This window comes from Rhizophagus irregularis, chromosome 1 (assembly GCF_026210795.1).
Source record: "Rhizophagus irregularis chromosome 1, complete sequence".
NCBI lineage: Eukaryota > Fungi > Glomeromycota > Glomeromycetes > Glomerales > Glomeraceae > Rhizophagus > Rhizophagus irregularis.
In genome coordinates, this window is record NC_089429.1 from 3,074,614 (window position 1) to 3,091,538 (window position 16,925).

At 39.5% G+C, this 16,925-nt stretch overlaps 7 protein-coding genes across 8 annotated transcripts; 2 read left to right on the forward strand and 5 right to left on the reverse strand.

Moving 5' to 3' along the window:
- Positions 1 to 65: 65 nt before the first annotated feature.
- OCT59_000632 (uncharacterized protein) lies at positions 66 to 662 on the reverse strand (the record flags this gene model as incomplete). The annotated part of the gene is made up of 1 exon (XM_066138966.1): positions 66 to 662. The coding sequence occupies one exon, from the start codon at positions 660 to 662 to the stop codon at positions 66 to 68; it is 597 nt and encodes a 198-aa protein (XP_065988411.1).
- A 177-nt stretch (positions 663 to 839) lies between these two features.
- Positions 840 to 1,598, forward strand: OCT59_000633 (uncharacterized protein; the record flags this gene model as incomplete). The annotated part of the gene is made up of 6 exons (XM_066138967.1): positions 840 to 862; positions 940 to 959; positions 1,007 to 1,079; positions 1,241 to 1,255; positions 1,320 to 1,418; positions 1,559 to 1,598. 6 exons carry the CDS (start codon positions 840 to 842, stop codon positions 1,596 to 1,598), a joined length of 270 nt encoding a protein of 89 aa, XP_065988412.1.
- A 40-nt stretch (positions 1,599 to 1,638) lies between these two features.
- OCT59_000634 (uncharacterized protein) lies at positions 1,639 to 2,701 on the forward strand (the record flags this gene model as incomplete). The annotated part of the gene is made up of 4 exons (XM_066138968.1): positions 1,639 to 1,666; positions 1,756 to 1,843; positions 1,908 to 2,004; positions 2,141 to 2,701. The coding sequence occupies 4 exons, from the start codon at positions 1,639 to 1,641 to the stop codon at positions 2,699 to 2,701; spliced, it is 774 nt and encodes a 257-aa protein (XP_065988413.1).
- A 76-nt stretch (positions 2,702 to 2,777) lies between these two features.
- Positions 2,778 to 4,747, reverse strand: OCT59_000635 (uncharacterized protein). Its single transcript, XM_066138969.1, has 3 exons — positions 4,457 to 4,747; positions 3,038 to 4,367; positions 2,778 to 2,951 (listed from the first exon to the last, which is right to left on the reverse strand). The coding sequence occupies exons 2-3, from the start codon at positions 4,108 to 4,110 to the stop codon at positions 2,891 to 2,893; spliced, it is 1,134 nt and encodes a 377-aa protein (XP_065988414.1). The 5' UTR covers positions 4,111 to 4,367; positions 4,457 to 4,747; the 3' UTR covers positions 2,778 to 2,890.
- A 436-nt stretch (positions 4,748 to 5,183) lies between these two features.
- Positions 5,184 to 6,946, reverse strand: OCT59_000636 (uncharacterized protein; the record flags this gene model as incomplete). Its single annotated transcript, XM_066138970.1, has 5 exons — positions 5,184 to 5,552; positions 5,621 to 5,635; positions 5,702 to 5,722; positions 5,816 to 5,831; positions 6,153 to 6,946. 5 exons carry the CDS (start codon positions 6,944 to 6,946, stop codon positions 5,184 to 5,186), a joined length of 1,215 nt encoding a protein of 404 aa, XP_065988415.1.
- A 490-nt stretch (positions 6,947 to 7,436) lies between these two features.
- OCT59_000637 (uncharacterized protein) lies at positions 7,437 to 7,913 on the reverse strand (the record flags this gene model as incomplete). The annotated part of the gene is made up of 1 exon (XM_066138971.1): positions 7,437 to 7,913. The coding sequence occupies one exon, from the start codon at positions 7,911 to 7,913 to the stop codon at positions 7,437 to 7,439; it is 477 nt and encodes a 158-aa protein (XP_065988416.1).
- A 358-nt stretch (positions 7,914 to 8,271) lies between these two features.
- On the reverse strand, positions 8,272 to 9,563 carry OCT59_000638 (uncharacterized protein; the record flags this gene model as incomplete). 2 transcript variants are annotated; one of them, XM_066138973.1, is made up of 3 exons in its annotated part: positions 8,272 to 8,658; positions 8,834 to 9,125; positions 9,409 to 9,563. In XM_066138973.1, 3 exons carry the CDS (start codon positions 9,561 to 9,563, stop codon positions 8,272 to 8,274), a joined length of 834 nt encoding a protein of 277 aa, XP_065988417.1. The 2 variants fall into 2 exon arrangements, with proteins under 2 accessions (XP_065988417.1, XP_065988418.1); XM_066138974.1 differs by lacking the exon at positions 9,409 to 9,563 and having other exon boundaries at positions 8,834 to 9,042; positions 9,105 to 9,189.
- Positions 9,564 to 16,925: the final 7,362 nt, after the last annotated feature.

The following is a 16,925-nucleotide window of genomic DNA, read 5'->3' on the forward strand; positions in this document are numbered from 1 at the left end:
TAGGTATTAGTTGATATGTGTAAAAAAATAAATAATAAAGCAAATGTAGTCTCAAATTTACCTGACTATGCAACTATCTCAATTTCGCGCTGTTCACATTTAATAAAATAGGATCTGGCTTCATATCTACCTTCTATACCTTCCTCATCATCATGATCTAACTTACATAATGGACATGGAGTCTCGTCGGTAATTCCATAATAATCGAACTTTTCACTACTAAATTCTCTATATAAATTAGGATATTGGTCCAATGCTTTGTTGCGAAAATAGGCGCGGTCATAAGTTGGATTAGATTGGGATGTAGATGGTACATTTGCTTGAGACATGTCTGATGAAATCATTTCCGATGGAGCATTTGGCTGAGAGAATGCTGGTACTTCAGCTGGCAGACCACGTGTGTGTGAGCAATTGTTCACGCCGATCAATTTTTGAGATTTGGTTAGTTCATCAGTATAAAGATTTATTATATTCTGGATTTGTGCATCAGTTAGTCTAGAGATTGCATCAGCACTAGATGTAACCACACCAATTTTATCTATTCCTATTCCTTTAAACAAGGTATAGATGTTTTTAGCCTTTTGTGTCATCTTACGCAAATACTCTCTCTTTTTACCGGGAAGATACAGCTCCATTTCATCATAAATCTGCGTTCTTGCCATTTGATCGCTAATATTATTTTCGGATCTAAGGGTTATAATCTTTTTTTCATATTCCTCACTATAGTAATACCATCGTAATTTTTCTTTCCGACCGGTCTTTTCAGCCTTGTCAAATAAATGAGCTAAATGAAGTACAGAACCTGGAGTTAGGTCAGCATTGACTGGGACATCTGGAATATGTTTGCTAGATATAGAATTCGGTAAGGATGTGGAATTATGGCATTTAATAAATTCAAGTAGTTCGCGTATTAAATCTTGTTCCACTTTCTGATTATAGGGAATTTTTTGGGGTGGAGTGTCCTGCTTATTTCCAAAAGACTCACAGGGTATCGCTGACTTTGCAGATGATTCCTTTGGAATCGATTCTTCAACTACCTGTTCTGGGGGAGTTACAAGTCCAGTGCTAGTCGTAGAGAGGTCTGTTATACAACTGGTGTTAATTGCTGGTGATGACTCCTGGACAATCAATTCGCTCTGAAGCTTTTTTTCCCGCTTCCTCTGCCTGATCTCATCGCTAACCTTTCTTCTATACTCCTCATCCAATAAATCATCCGTCTCTTTATCCTCCAATGACTTAGTTTCTGTACAAATAGGTTTGCATGCATTAGAATTAAATGTACTATCAGATGTATTTGATGGTTTTGCCATCTTTTCTAGTTTACCCAGGCGAACAACATTGTTTGGGTTCTCGACAGAGCTAGCATTGGCCGATGATTGTTTGATTTCCTTGATATCATCATCCATTTTGGCAATAAGGTTGGTCTTTTCTTTATCTCTCTGCTCTAGTCTCGTGAACCTAGCTTCATGTTCTTCCAAAGCGCACCTTAACTTTGCATTCTCAGCCTTGACCTCTGCATTCTCATCCATAACCTTGATATATTTGGCCTTAACCTCAGCATTCTCGGCCTCAAGCTCAATAATGCGTTGTCTCAATGAATCAAGTTCAGATGACATGATAATATTTTAATGTTCTATAATGCTAGTATTCAAAATCGGAAAAATATGTAAGCTGATCGTGAACAATTGTTCACGCCGATCTCTTTTGCCAAGAAAAAAAAATATTAATAGGGGTTTATGACAATCATACAAGTAGGCACGATCCCTTACCCTGAGTGCCTTCGGCTGGGATCAACTTATTCGTTGTCTCTCTCTTTCGAGGCGACGATAGATTTTTTTGGCATGTTTGGAACAATAGCCCGTATAAGATAATGTAGGTTTATCACATATTCTGCATGGAGATTTTAGCATATTATTTGCATCCGATTTCCAGTGGAGCGAACATCCTGCCAAGCGGGTGCATACTCGGCCACAAGTACTCCCATCCTTTCTAATATGTGGGCAGGTAAGACGATCCATTTATTATATTCTTTCTTCACTTCCATTATAAAATCCGATTTCAAATTATGGAAAAATCTGAATTGAACTTCGGTGGAAAAAGTATAACATAAACGAAAAATATATACCACACCATACCACAGTCATCATCTATGGACACGCAAAGAGCAGTACTTAATATTTTAACAGGCCGATGGATCAACCCAAACGGAAAGCTATTCCAGAAGTTGATTCGTGAAGGTTACAGATATGCTAACAGACTTTCGGATTATTTAGAAGATATTGGAACTATGAATATCGGTGAATTCGAATTAGACCCCTTAATTGACTTCTATTATCCAGCCTTAATTCCGCCTTTATCTGTCTTAGCAATTAGAGAAGATATTCGTAAAAACTTTCCTATTAGTGTAGAATCTGCGGTTGTAGGAGGAATGAGTTTATTCACCCTTGAAAAAAATAAACAATCCTCGCTTCAGAATCTAATCCGAATGAATTATTCCAATGATAACTTGATCACACTAATAGGAATAACTTGGGAGCAAGAAGAGATGAAAACTTGGAGGAACGAGGTGCTCATGAAATTCCTCCATAATCCGAATTTGGTACTTTCAAGATATAAACCAAATGCATTATATGACGCATTCACAAAAACAGATATTTTAGAGCCGGAGCATGTATTAGCTCTAACACGGCTACTCGGTTAAAATGTGAACATGATATAAATTTGTATATAGCCACGGAACCCCCATTCCATGACTATATTTTTTTCGCTTATCATATATACTTGCAAAATTCAATTTTTTATTAATATATGCAAAAATAAATACATAGATCGGGTCTTAGCCCGCGATACAACTGATACATGACGTCTATGCTACATCTAATCCTACAGTCTAACTAACCACCTGACATTTACGTGACTTGGAAATTCGCCCCTCCTTCTTTACGAAATGTCTGTAAAATACATGATTATTAATTATAAGACACTAGGAATACAGGAAACCACAATACAGTAATTTGCGAAATAGTTAGACTCTTACACAATATATCCATCTAGCAATTGAGATAATTTGAGCTGTTCCTCCTCGAAAAGCTTTCTCTTCTTTTTTGTATCCTCCCGGCTTGCCATCCCGAAGTCAATCAGGTATAGGGCACCTTTATCGTTAATTAAGATATTTTCCTCCCGAATGTCATTGTGGAGGATGCCATGCTTGTGGATCGCTTCCAATCCCTTAATAGCCCTTGTCTTTTGCTGTTCCGTAATTTTTTGGTCGCTCAACGAAGTGCCGACAATAGTCATGCCGATAACGAAGCTCATACCTCCTCCATAATATCCATAACAGACCAACTTCGGGATATACTTGCCTTGGATATCAGCGAGTTCCTTGTAAATCTCTACTTCCTTCTGCATTTCTTTCAGAACATACGATGGGGCCTTCGATAAGTCTACACTCTTCAAAGCAATCGTATCGCCACGAAATTCGCATAGGAGCGTTTTTCCACTTCGTCCTTCACCTAGTATGCTCTTAAACTTGAAGTCTGCAAAGCTAAACTTTTCCTGGTCTACGTTGGAAGCGCCAAAGGCGGATGACGATTGTTGATTCGCGGAGGTGCTGGAAGCCTGATTAGTTAATGAAGAGCTGGATGATGATTTTGAGTTTGATCGAAGAGTTCGTGAATTATTATCCCCTTGAGCCGGCACTAGTACTTGAGGTTTAGGAGAGTTGGGATTCTCTTTCGCCTGTCGAGTTAGATAAGCATATGCCTTGAGAACTGGTGGAGATTCGGATTGTAGTGGAAGGGTTTTTGAGATCCAGAGCTTCGTGTGTTCTCGGCATAGAAACCAGTGATTATCATAGGTGGTAAGAATACCGTATCTAAGTTCGTTTCCTCCCATATAATTATAGATTTGTTGAATTACATCCTTGCCCTTACTCGTATTATAAAACTCGGGAAATGTCTGTTCACCCATGTCTTCTAAAACATGCTTTCTTTTTGCCTCAATCACCAAGATCAACGAACCCACGAGATGACAGGTGAAGTCCGGTATGCCAGGAGAAGTAGGTGGACGTTTTGAAAAATTATAATCTGATCCTATAAGCTTATTTAACATCAAACAAATGTTGATAGATATAGCAACGCGAACATCCTCTTCATTGACTATCTCTATATCTTGGTTAAATTGTGGCCTCTCGAATATCGGTTGTTGGTCGAAGCGGAATTGATTCACTTTATCGAAAAAGTCGCCCCATAGTTGTACACTTGTCGGCGGGTCACCATTAACCTTTGTAGTGGTCTTCGATCTAGTACAGTCCGGAGAATATGTTATGGGTGGCGGAATACACGACAACGCCTCTTCCAAGCTGAGAACTGGAAACGAATATGTGTTATTATTACTAGGGCAAATGACGAAAAATTAGCCGTTAAGGCGCTTTGCACAGACTATACCAGACACTTACGTGGCAATTTTACAATAACATGGATATGTTCTTCGAGAGGTGAGTCTGGAAAGTACTTCGAAATTTTTCTTATTGCCAACAGTTCGTCACTGTCCTGGAGTATTAGATTTCTTAATTGATCGTCCTGATCGCCAGGGATCGACACCTTCCATAGCTTGAGCCTGTCTGCGTCAATACCAGCGAAGTCATTTTGTTTTTTCGCCTTTATAGCGTCCTTGAGGTGGCTAACCAACTTTTCCCTATCAATATCTACGGCAAAAGCACTCGCGGTCGTATTTCCTTTGACGAGACATAGTAAAGTGATAGGCATGTTTACGGCTTATATAGTATTTTTTGCGGAATATTATTGGTGCAAACTGGCGTAAGTGAGGACAAGAATAAAAAAGATTTTATTTGGCGAAAAAAATACTGAGGCAGACTATATGTGAGAAATTATTCTGTTTCACAAGCCTGCCGTATGATCGGCCAGGTGCAACGATCGCCTAATCACTGCGCCTCCCTAACCGTGAAGACTCTTCTCACTTATCACCTGACGTTTTTTATATAGGCTAGATAAAAATGTTAGATTTATGCGAAGCGCCTTTACGGCTAGTCCATGGACCGCATCATTACACGTGACCCGTTTCTCATGTACTGGTAAAATAATACTTTATTTATGAAATAAAAAACGTTACCAAGTCGGCCTACAATACATAAAAATGCGACTATATCGCTATTACATGATGTTTTAAATAAATACATAAATATTAATTCTATCATTAGGGGGTGGCTCGGGGAAGAGCGTAGAAATCAACTCATGTGGAGGCATTCCTGTTTCGTTTAGACGTTCCCCACGAACAAATTTTTCAATTTGCTTTTCAATTGATGTAACTCCCTCAGTATCATTGATCTTCCAGAGTAAAAACTCGGCAGGAGGAACCTTTTCAAATAAATGTGGCCACCTTTCTCTAATCATAATCCTTAACTGATCAACTGTTTCGTTGGTAGAGATTTTAAGCGTAGTAACACTTCCTTCTGATAAATTTGATCTATCACCTATCTCGCAAGGTAAAAGAAGACAATTGAGAGTGATAATAGTATCAGACATCTCGCTTTCCTAAATTCATGAACCCATAGTGAGAAGAACTCGCTCCCATACATACATAACTTCTGGCATATACATACCTTATTTTGCATTAGCTACGCTAGTGAAACTATTTTCTCTGGGAAAGTTTTTTGCGGAAAGTTGGCTGAACTTCCACATACCTCTACATGCTTTATATATGCCTGGGAAAAAGTTAAGGAGGCATGAGGCGTAATTAGTATTGTCGTATGATGCCAAGAGCTCTATGAAAGCACATGTAAACGGAATCCTCTTACCTTTTCACATGTAGATCTACCGGAGAGACATAGTTGGTCTTACGCCTGGCGATCTCGGAATTGCGTGTCCCTCAGCCTTTCATAACATATGCTTTTATCGTCACTATTTACTTTTAGAGTTGGTCCTGTGTTGCATGTAGACCTCCTTTCAAGCGAAGCGCCTGTGAAGCAGGCCATTTTTCTCATGATTGTTCAGGAAAAAATAAAGAATAAAGGTTAATATGTTTTTTCGATATATATGCAAAAAATATTATGTCGCACAAGACCTGTCTGGTGATCCACTTATTTTTCTGTCGCACAGGAGTGGCCCAGCAAATTCTTCCGAGCTGAAGATCACCGCTCCGGACTAGCTAGATTGGTAGTGTACCACCCCGCCATAGAGGGTCTTGTTAATTCCAGATTAAGAAAAGCAGAAATAAAATTATTATTAGAGAACCCAGATTGGGTCGAAATCTGTACATTGCTAACCTGTCTAAGACAATCACTAAATGCAGTAATAAAATCAGGCGCATTTTCCTTTTCAGCTTGAATAAGCATTTCTACCATTTTATCAGGATCAAGATCGTGACTATAATAACATCCAAATCTTTCGATATACCTTTGACTTTCTGATGACAATCCTTTATGGAATAATTCTCTAAGATGATTTTTACAGAGCTTGATAACATCATTACATCTCTTTATCTTCGAGTAATAATTCACTATTGAGTCTTCACCTTGAAGCAATAACCCATACCGGAACTTATCTATCTCATCTGCATTGTCATCTACCTTAATCTCATTTTTATCAATACCATCCGGCCATATTTCCTCTCGAAGTTCATATGAATAATATGGCAATTCTATTAGGCTCAATATTTGTGGAAGATAAATAACATCAGATTGTAAGAGTACATGGAATAATGATGTTGAATTTCTTACACTGGGCAGACTATATACAAATCGTTTAAGAGTTTCCTCCCTCCAATGCCTGACTGCCTTTGTCTTCCAATAGATTTTGATTTCGCAAAATAGATCTTCCCAGTCTTGCCATTCTGGTATAAATTCAGGATTTCCTTCATTATCCCATTCATACCTCGATCCATATTCTTTGATAAATTCATTGTAGCCTTCATCTGCGTCATCTGACATTTTACTAATAGAGCAATTATACTTAATAAAAAATAAAGTACTGGCAGCGTGCATAGCTTCTTTTCAGTATATGCAAAAATTAATATGTCGCACAAGACCTGACTGATGATCCACTTATTTTTCTGTCGCACAGGAGTGGCCCAGCAAATTCTTCCGAGCTGAAGATCATGAGAATCACCTCACGGCCCGCTCCGGACTAGTTGGATCGAACTCCCAGATATTCACTCAGCTCGGGATAATCGAACACGCCTACAATCCTATCCTGTCTTTTATTCTCGACAGCGATAAAGCCGGTTGCCCTATCATATGTGTGCTCATATTTGGCTGGATTGCATAGGGGCAAATATTGTGTGGGATTAGTAGTAAACTTACCCATTGTCTTGCGCCTGTTATTTCTTGATTTTTTAGCCATTACCAGATAGTTTGTCCGATTCAATTATCTTTGATCAAAAATATACAAAGTGCCTGATTCATCTCTTTAAACTATCACTTACTTAACCTTTCTCGGTCGCGCCCTTCTTCGTTGCTTAGCCAAAGGCGCTAAAGCATGAGGGACAGCCTTTTTTTCTCTTACCTCAATTATCTCAACCGAATCGGAATCTTTGGAAGACTCAGACGAATAGTAGGAATTTTTATGCACATCGCCTTTCGGCCCTTTTTTACTAATTAGCGAGGGAACTATTTCATGTATTAAGTCGACCACAGCTCCCCTATCTACACATTCGCCCAGATCATCCAATCCATCTTCCAATTCATCTTCCAATAAATTGACCTTCCTTTTAAGCTTTACATATTTGATATGATAATCTTCCAGTCTTTTTTCTAATGCCCAAATCTGTCCAGAGAGTGCTTTATATGCTCTTGTATTCTGCTCATCCAGTCCTAATGACTGGGCTAATTTCTCTGTATATCTGATAACTTCCTGCTCGCTGGATACGTCAGATGGATGCTTTTGATCGGTTACCATTTTTGTGATATTTTATATATGCTAGATCTTACCTTGAGCGAAAAAATAAAATTAATAAATAATACCAGGATTACCGAAGGTAACGCTCTTCCGATTCTAATCATCTAACCCGTTTACAGTATGTGATTAGTTTTCGTCAAAGAACTCGAATGCTTTTGCCTGATCATAAGGTACCCCACAGGGCCTGTAATTGACTATAGTATAGTTTTTTGCAGGGGAGACATGGTTGTCTGCACTGTGGCGAAGTGCTTCACTAGCGATAGTCATAGCCTCCTGATAAATTCTTTGAACCATGCGATACAACTGCAAATACCGCCCCTAATTTGCGTAAAGAACTAGGAGTAGCGGTTTACCTATTTCAGGGGAGAAATTCATCTTTTTTTAGGAATGTATTGAACCATAATACGCCTGGCTTTCCTGGGTCTCGTAACTGTCCGGAAGAAATTGCTTCCTGAATCCATATAAGCAATTGCTTCGCCCGTTCCTCATTCTTCTCTAGTGATCTAAATACTCGAGGAATGTCTTGTTGATCTCGATTTTTCCCATACCCAGTTACGTTTCCATTAAATATGTGCAAGTCTTTAATTTCGCCAGGGCGAATACAAAGCATTATCATTACATCGGCTAGGGCTTGTTTATCGGGTATATTTGACACAACATATGAATCCAGTCTTTCCTTAACCGATTCTAATGAAAAGTGGTCTGGATAATAGATCCCTTCATTCTCACGTAACAATCTATTCTCCTTTTGAATTTTATTAGCCGAACAAGTTATGTCTGGAATAAATGTAGCCGAGATAATTTTTTTTGAGGCTCCGAGGGCTTTCAGTTCTCTTCAAGTCTAGCTGGTAGGGCGCTGATGGCCAGCGCTCGGCATTGTTAGAGGCCGTTCCAGATAAGGCCTTGGCTATAACTTCTACCTCTTTTTCGCTAATATTATCTCGGATAATACGCTCGGCCAAATCTCTAATAGTCTCTTTCGGTGAAATTTGACACACATTCACTGTCCCCTCTTCTGGTTCTATTTCCTGAGTGGTATCAGGAGTATTGGAAACGGCTCCTTCTTTTTTCCGACCAGCCGTCTGCTTAGGAATTAATGCAAATACCTGTTTTTCGCTAAAGTTGTATCCTTTCTTGAAACGACGTCGTGCCTGATCCCTCTTAGTTTTATCCGTCAAAAGGATGTCTAACGCCAGTGCGTGTCGGCGAGCTCTTCGATACTCATCTCGTTATTGAGCTCGTTTTCTGTTACATATCTAGTAGCGATGCCAGCCATGTTATTATTTGGTAATATGTAGGATATTTGGTTATACCTAGGTTGTTTGGTATATACTATGCGGAGAAAGTTCAATTCGAAAAAATAAATAATTGTTCTTCGTGTTACTTCGAAAAAACATAAGATATACTTTAACCAAGAAAATCGATCCACTATCGAGAGGGCTGGCTTTTTATTCGCTCTTTACCAAAGCATACCATTCTCTTGGAGTGTGCTTACCGTTTTTTTCCATTCCTCATCAGTATCAAGCTAGGAGGATGTGATCCCATCTTCCTCGAGAACGGCGGATTATTTCTTCTCCTATTAATCTTTCCTGTACTTTCATGTCCATATATTCTTTGGGATCTTCTTTGGTCTCTATAGCCCAACCACATATTCGTGAATCAGTTTCCATCCTATCACGGAATGTAATGGAATCGAGTCGGTCTTTTTCGGTGATGGTCACGAAGGCATCTGGATTCTCACCGAGTTCGACTGCCCTTTTTCTGAGACGCTCATCTCGCTGAGCTCTGGCCAGAAGTATGGCAGACGATACTTCATTGATAGGCTTAGAAGAATCGGTTGGGGTCTCTTTAGGAGGCAAATTCACTACTTCATTGATAGGCTCGATAGATTCGGAAAGCTTGCTAGTCTCAGATGTTCCAGATGTTGAGGCGACTGGAGCACGTGTATTTTCTGCCACATAGTCGAAAAGGGCTTGGGTCAAATCGTCCTGTTTATCTGCTTTCTTATTTTCACTGATATTAGGTAAAGGCGTATTCTTTCTATCGGCTTGGCGCTCTGGTTGAGGTGGGATTATTTTTGGAGGAATAATTTCTGGCATATTGAATATGGGTATGTCTGTAGTCTCATTTTCGGGCAAGTCGTCTTGAGGTATATCGGAAAATTCTTCCATATCACCTGTGCCAGATTCACGAGAGCTTACGTATGATCTTGGAGCGGTCAAGTATATATTGCCATTCTCTTTTCCCACCACCTGTCTGCACTTGTTTGCTTTCAATACCAATTTCAGAAAACTTTTTTCCAGCAACTTTACTAGTCAATAGTTTTTCACCATTCTCTCCACACCATTCAAGATACTTTTGATATAATGATGTACGACTTTGCGTAGATGTCCCAGCCTCAGCCCTAGATGTAATATAGTCAATTATAAATCGAATGGGACTAGAAAGCTGATCACGCATTGTATCTACTTTCATTTTTGTAGAAGGAATTTTTCCTGGACTCCAATTTGATAAATCACGGCTAAGGAGGTATGCATCATGACTACTCCAGGTGCATCAGGATGGTCTAGAATATCTCCTAGCCGGTCGAAATATGGTATATTACCTCTACAGCATGCAGAGACATCAAAACAGACTATACGAGAATCACCTATATCTATTTTGAGCGGAGCATCCTGATTGCTTGTAACCATATACCCAGCATAATCATTTATTCGTATAGTTTCAAGACCCTTACGCTCTATAGCTACCATTCGTTCTGTTATGAGCGATTTGAGATGCCCGTTAAATCTATGCCATTCCCCACTAGACATTCCAGTCTCATTCATAACAATAAGCTTTCGAGCTTGAATGGCACTATTAAAACGCCCGAGAATTTTTTCCAAATCTGAAGTTGCAAAATGGAGGTGTGACCCCAAGACTTTATCACCAATAAAGTCAGTAATAATATTTTTCCCGCACTGTTGTAATGTAGATTTTAGTACCAAGATTGTCCGGAGCTTCATCTCTGGTTTCTGTACTAAATACGCCCACCAGTTCCAGATATATTCGTCAAGTCTTTCATCCCCACTACAGATTACGTTCTTTACATGCCAGAGAATCGGATTCATGATTTCTTTATTGATTTCTGACGCTGGCTTAGCCAAAAATCCTATGAAAAGATTAAAGAACTTTGTATCAATGAGCTAGAGTGTTTAGCGAATATGGAAGAAAATTAATATTGCGGTAAAGGATTAGACCTTTGGTAACCGCCTGATCTATTAAATTAATTAACTTCACTCCCTCCCCACCTAGCTCAATCAAGTTAACTTCATACTTGGCAAGATCTAGTTTTGGTGCCATATCAAAATAAAGACCACCATTCGTATCCTCTATTTTGAGCACCCATAATCTTGATGTTGTTTGAATACAGGCGACTGTTGCCTGAATTGCGTCATAAATCTCATTACGAGAAAATTTCCGTCCAGATACACACATATCTATTAGATCGCCCCATACGAAACGGTCATTTGGGTCAGAAATTCTGGGTCGGTCTAATTTTATAGGGTTTGGAAGCTTTTTCTCTTTATCTAAAGCTGTTTCGCTAATAGTAAGTTTTAATGAAGGATTTCTCGTCCCAAGCTGTTTATCTTGATTGGCACGGTAACAGAAAAAGCTATAAGATCTTTTATTTCGTCTGATATATGCATTATCACTGGTATGTTCCCCCGATCACATAATGGGCAGTGTGATGGAGAGATGCGTGATAGTGGAAACTTGTCAGGAAAATTATCGGATGGATATGAGAGATTATACCCTTCGATGCTAGCTTCTTGAAGTAATGTCTCTACTAGTTCGAATTCAGCATCAGTGGTGACATTATTTATGCTAGGACATCCCTCCATTTCTGCTTTCGGAATATCTAAAAGAGAACTTTTAACGACTTCTGATTCATCATTAGGCGGGCGAATCATGAAGTCAAAGAGAGTTCCATCTTTTGGATGAACTGGTTTTTTTACACGAACATGTTCTCCAGTCTTTTCGTCAAACTTGGAGGATCCAAGCATCCGTAAGGAGAAAGACCTTTTATTTGCGATATTATCAATAATACTATTTCCTTGTAGAGCTGTCGGAAGTTTCTTACGAACAAGCTCAGTAAAAACTGCAACCCGAGCAATATTTGGAAGTCTCATACCAAAAGTCGAGATATGGAGGGACATTTTTTTTGCATCACTACTGCTGGCAATTGTTAAAGTTTTATAATCCCACTTCGGGAATATTTCCAAACATGTTTTTCTAAAACCAAGAATAAGTGAATCTAGTATCTCTTTACGTGTTAGCTTAGGCTCAATAGTATCAAGTACTTCTTGTGGTAAATCGAAATCTATGATAGGCCGGAGTGGTTCATCCCCATCAATGAATTCGTGTAAGGAATGGCCTTCACGTTCTGAGAGAATGGCTTCTATCTCATCCTCATTATCTGCACCGAGGAAATGCCTTGGCCTAACACTATCGTCACGAATTTTATATAGGCATTGACCTATATCAGAGGCTTTAAACCCACAATAGAACGGGGCGGGCGCGTCGAGGAACTCTGAAAGCTCGGATTGGGTCATGGTATTATATAACAAATATACAGTTCGAGAGAAAGTATATACTCCGGGAGAAAAAAGTTCAAAATGAAAATTAATTCCGAAATATATAAATCGATACATAATCGAACTATTCATAGTTATCAAAAATGACATTTTATCGATGTCCATATATTCTCAGGACCGGAGAAGTTTGTAATCGGGGGTGCTTCCATCCAAAAGGGTGCCAAATACATCGGAATTCTCCTTCATATATACCTTGCATTGAATGTGGTAAACGAACTTATTCTGGATATGGGTTTTGCGATCTACATGCTAGAAAGCACCGTAAAAAGGAACAGTACCATCGGAAAAAGCAGGCTAAGATAGCTTCGGCGGAGATATTGGTAGGTAATTTAGAGGTAAACAAAAATAATACAGTTTGTCACTAGAAAAAAGATGTCACTGTCACTGAGAAAATCTTGGTAACGCCCTTGGTGACGCTTTTGGTGACAAAATTTATAGCTATTTCAGATTTTTAGAGCTCTCGGACGGTTTCTAGATGGGTGTCACCATGTCACTAAGAGTCACTAAGAAAAGTCCGAGAGTTCCTTAACTTTTTTCATTTTTTTTAGCATATATGTATCACGCATATGTCATATATGTATCATACTATATCGCATATAAGCCATAGGATAGCATAGAAAAATTTCGATTTTTTTACTAGAACTTTACTTTTTCTTAGTGACTCTTAGTGACATAGTGACAGATACAAAGGAAGATAATCGAGCGTCCCCAAACTTTGAAAAAGCATACAAGGGGTGTCACTAAGAGCGTCACTAAGAGCGTCACTAACAAATTTTCATAGTGACAACAAGAAAAAATCCGTCCTATTTTGCATCCTAATATGCCTGAAAACATACTGGAAAGTCGTCGGTCTGGATGTGTGTCTCGCTACCGCTCCACCCACCTCGGACTCACGTCCTCGCAGTACCTACTTGGGCCTTAATGGCCCTGGAATCCCCATATATCCGCCACAATCTGGGACAACATATGGAACAAATATATATACCAAATAACTAGAAAACAATAGAAAAGGAAGGAATAACGGATATAATGAGAGGGTTGTCCCGGATGTGGCAGATGTGGCAGATGTTTCAGAAAAAATATGAGAGGACATCCCCCCAGAAAAAGTTTTATTTTTACCCCCAGATCCGCCACATCCGGAACATCTGGAACAAGTCAGGATTCCGTCTAATAATCTATTGGAAGCAGTGAGACAGCAAACCAGGTAAATTAGTAGGTAAGCCCCTAGAAGGTCTATAGAGCCAGTAAGACCAACCCCGTTCTGCCCCCGTCAGAAAAAATAAGTAATTGAACAATGGGTATTGAGAATAGAGCATAACAAGATAAGTTTAGAAGACAGTACTAATCCGTCTTCCTCTTTTTTGCCTCCTTAAGGCATTTATCAATACACTGTTTACACGCATCATCAGAATCTAAGATTTTCTGTCCAAGTTTTTTGCATTGCCGATTGTAAGCCGTCTGCTGTCTCTTAGCAGCGGTTTCTTTCTTTTTCTCCTTAGTCTTCTTCTTGATCATCCAGTCTATTCCAGTAAAAGTATTCTTATGCATACCACAAATTGTGCAGTCACCATGCAGCCGGTAACGCCCATTTGTAGTCATATCTTGTATTTCACTAGCCGTTTCAGTTTCCTTCTTGCACTTTAGGCAGTAAAAACGTGTCATTTTAAGATTTGAAGTCTAAAACCATTCCTTTAATTTGTTGTAATATGTCACACTTAGAGAATTACTATAAGTACTACAATCTCTCCGGAGTACCAGCACGAATTCTAAAAGGTGAAGAGCACTACAACCTATACAAAAAGCCCCTAAAGGAAAAGTCAACAGAACGCCCAAAGGTAATTGTATGGAAACCAAATGCAACACATCAGGCAGATCTTGCAGAAATGCCAGTTGACCCCAAAGGATTCCACTATTTTCTCGTAGTGGTGGAAGTTGCAGGAAAGAGAGTTGATGCAGAACCCACTAAAGGATAAGAGCTGCAAATAGAGTTCTAAACGGGTTTGTCAAAATCTACAGAAGAAATCGTATTAAGCCACCAACACACAGACTGGAGACTTAGACTCCGGATCAGAATTCACTAACGACCAGGTACGTGATTTTTTCCTGAACAGCCTAGGGGTAATGATGAGGTTCGGAGAGCCAGGAAGGCATAAACAGCAATCTTATGCGAAAGAGCTATCCAAGCCATCCAAGAACCCCTTCTTAAACGAATGGTAGCACAGGAGTTGAAAACCGGGGTGACATCCGTGGAATGGTCAGAAGATTTCCATAATATAGTGAGTAAAGTAAATGAACTCTGGCAGAGAAATCCCCCAGACATTCCGACAGGATCACCCAAAGTGTCAAAAAAGACGGATCTCCTCTCTGAAGGAGCACGTGTCGAGTCAAGTTAGATGAACCTATCTCAGTATTCGGTAATAAACTTCACGGAAAATTCCGTACAGGAGACATAAGATGGAACCCAAACATTCGTGTAATCAAAAAAATGATACTCTCACCCGAACAGCCTCCTACATATCTCCTTAATGGACCACATGGTCGATTAGGTGTATCCAGATGTGCATATACCCGAAAGGAATTGCAAGTAGTTCCTATTAATGAAAAGCCTCCACCTGACTCTGTGATAAGAGGACAACCTGAAAGATTTATTCCTGAGCAGATACTTCGGCATCGCATTAGAAAAGGTCAAGACCAGTATTTGGTTAAGTGGGAGCGCTATCCAGACACTGAGGCACTTGGGAACCTGCTGACCGGTTGAAGGAGGATGTCCCTGACTTAATTCGCAAATTTTGGGAATAAAAAAAATAGAAGAATTAAAGGGTCTTATTTTTTATCCCCTCGATTAGCATCAGGAACTATCGGGATAAAAACATTCTTCCCATCACAGGTAAAGGCTATATGTTCACGTGATTCATGGACATCATAATTGTAACGTTTCAGACACGTTCGGCTTAACCCAATTTCCCTATGCTTGTAACCACTTAAGACTGCAAGGTCCTCAGTGATAGCATAATCAGGGGGTAAGTTTGATTGTCACTCCCTTTACCATGCCGAATGTCCTACCTGTTCCTGAAGCACCAGATATGTTATATGTAATACTCTTGTCAATATCCAACCCTAATTCCTCAGCAGCTTCTCTCTGAATAAAAGACGCATTAGCACAAGTGTCTGCTAAACACTGAATTGCTATTCCATTAACCTCCCCATCCAGTGCTAAAAGATCTTTAGTATTCTCTAAACGAGCTATGTCAATATCCATAGGATCATCTACCCTGATATCCTCTTCTTGTTCCTCCTCAACTAGGTCCTCCGGAATCTCTGTGACTTTTCTAGCAGACAATAACTCCTCCTGAAGAATCTCGCGGAGTAATTTCCTAAAGTCTGCAGGACGCTTAACAGGGCAATAAAGTCGTTATTCAGTAACAGCTTTTGCAGGTGTAGACTTGCTACCAGTAACTTTCACAGGAATCTTAACAGGGGTTGCTTTGCCTTTCAATGGCACACTAGAAGAGCTAACTGCTGTCTTATTTGGGGACGACTTAAGAAGTTTTGAGATACTCGAACCTACTTTTTTGACCCAACACGAACCATATAGACATCACCATCTTTTTCTCTCAATTCTACCTTTTCACCAAAACTCGCAGTATCAATGTCCATAGCATCATCATTAAGATCGAGGTTTCTCATTGCTCGGGCCAAATCCAGATCATCATGTCTATCTTTAGCCTTCTGAAGTTGTTTTGTAAGTATTTTAGACGTCCCACGTTTATATCCCATAATAAGATCAATAGCATTTTGATGATCATCCAAAGTCCACTCAGGAGCATCAGGTCATCACCAACATCATGATCTACATAACCATCATCCCAATCAGGATCCTGAGGATCCCGAACAACACGTCTCGCGTTTTGGCCGAACAGGTTTAATCTGCTGTCTATAGACTGGTGGATTACGAACTGGCCGAGCCTGTAATTGTTTAAATTGCACCTGAAAATTCTTGGTAAGTTCCTCAGCTTGAGCCTTAAGTAACTCTCTTGTAATTGTTCTTGAGTAACCTCAGATGACTTTGATGTCAGTACGACAGGTTCCTGTTTTCCTAACGGAGGTTGAGTTACATCACTGTAATCTGCTTGAAGTCGTCGATTTCTATCTTGTAACCCCAAGCGCATTTCAGCCCTTCTCCGTTCTAAATTTCTCAGATGTTTAACCAAGTCATCAGGATTAAGATTACTAAACCTTTCTGCTTCAAAAATATTATCAGCCGAAAGACCTCTAAAGAACTGGTCGATAATAAGATCATCAGTTAGTTTTAATAATTTTCCAGCCCTCTTTACAGTTCTATAAAATACATCGACTGGCTCATTTTCCTGATAAA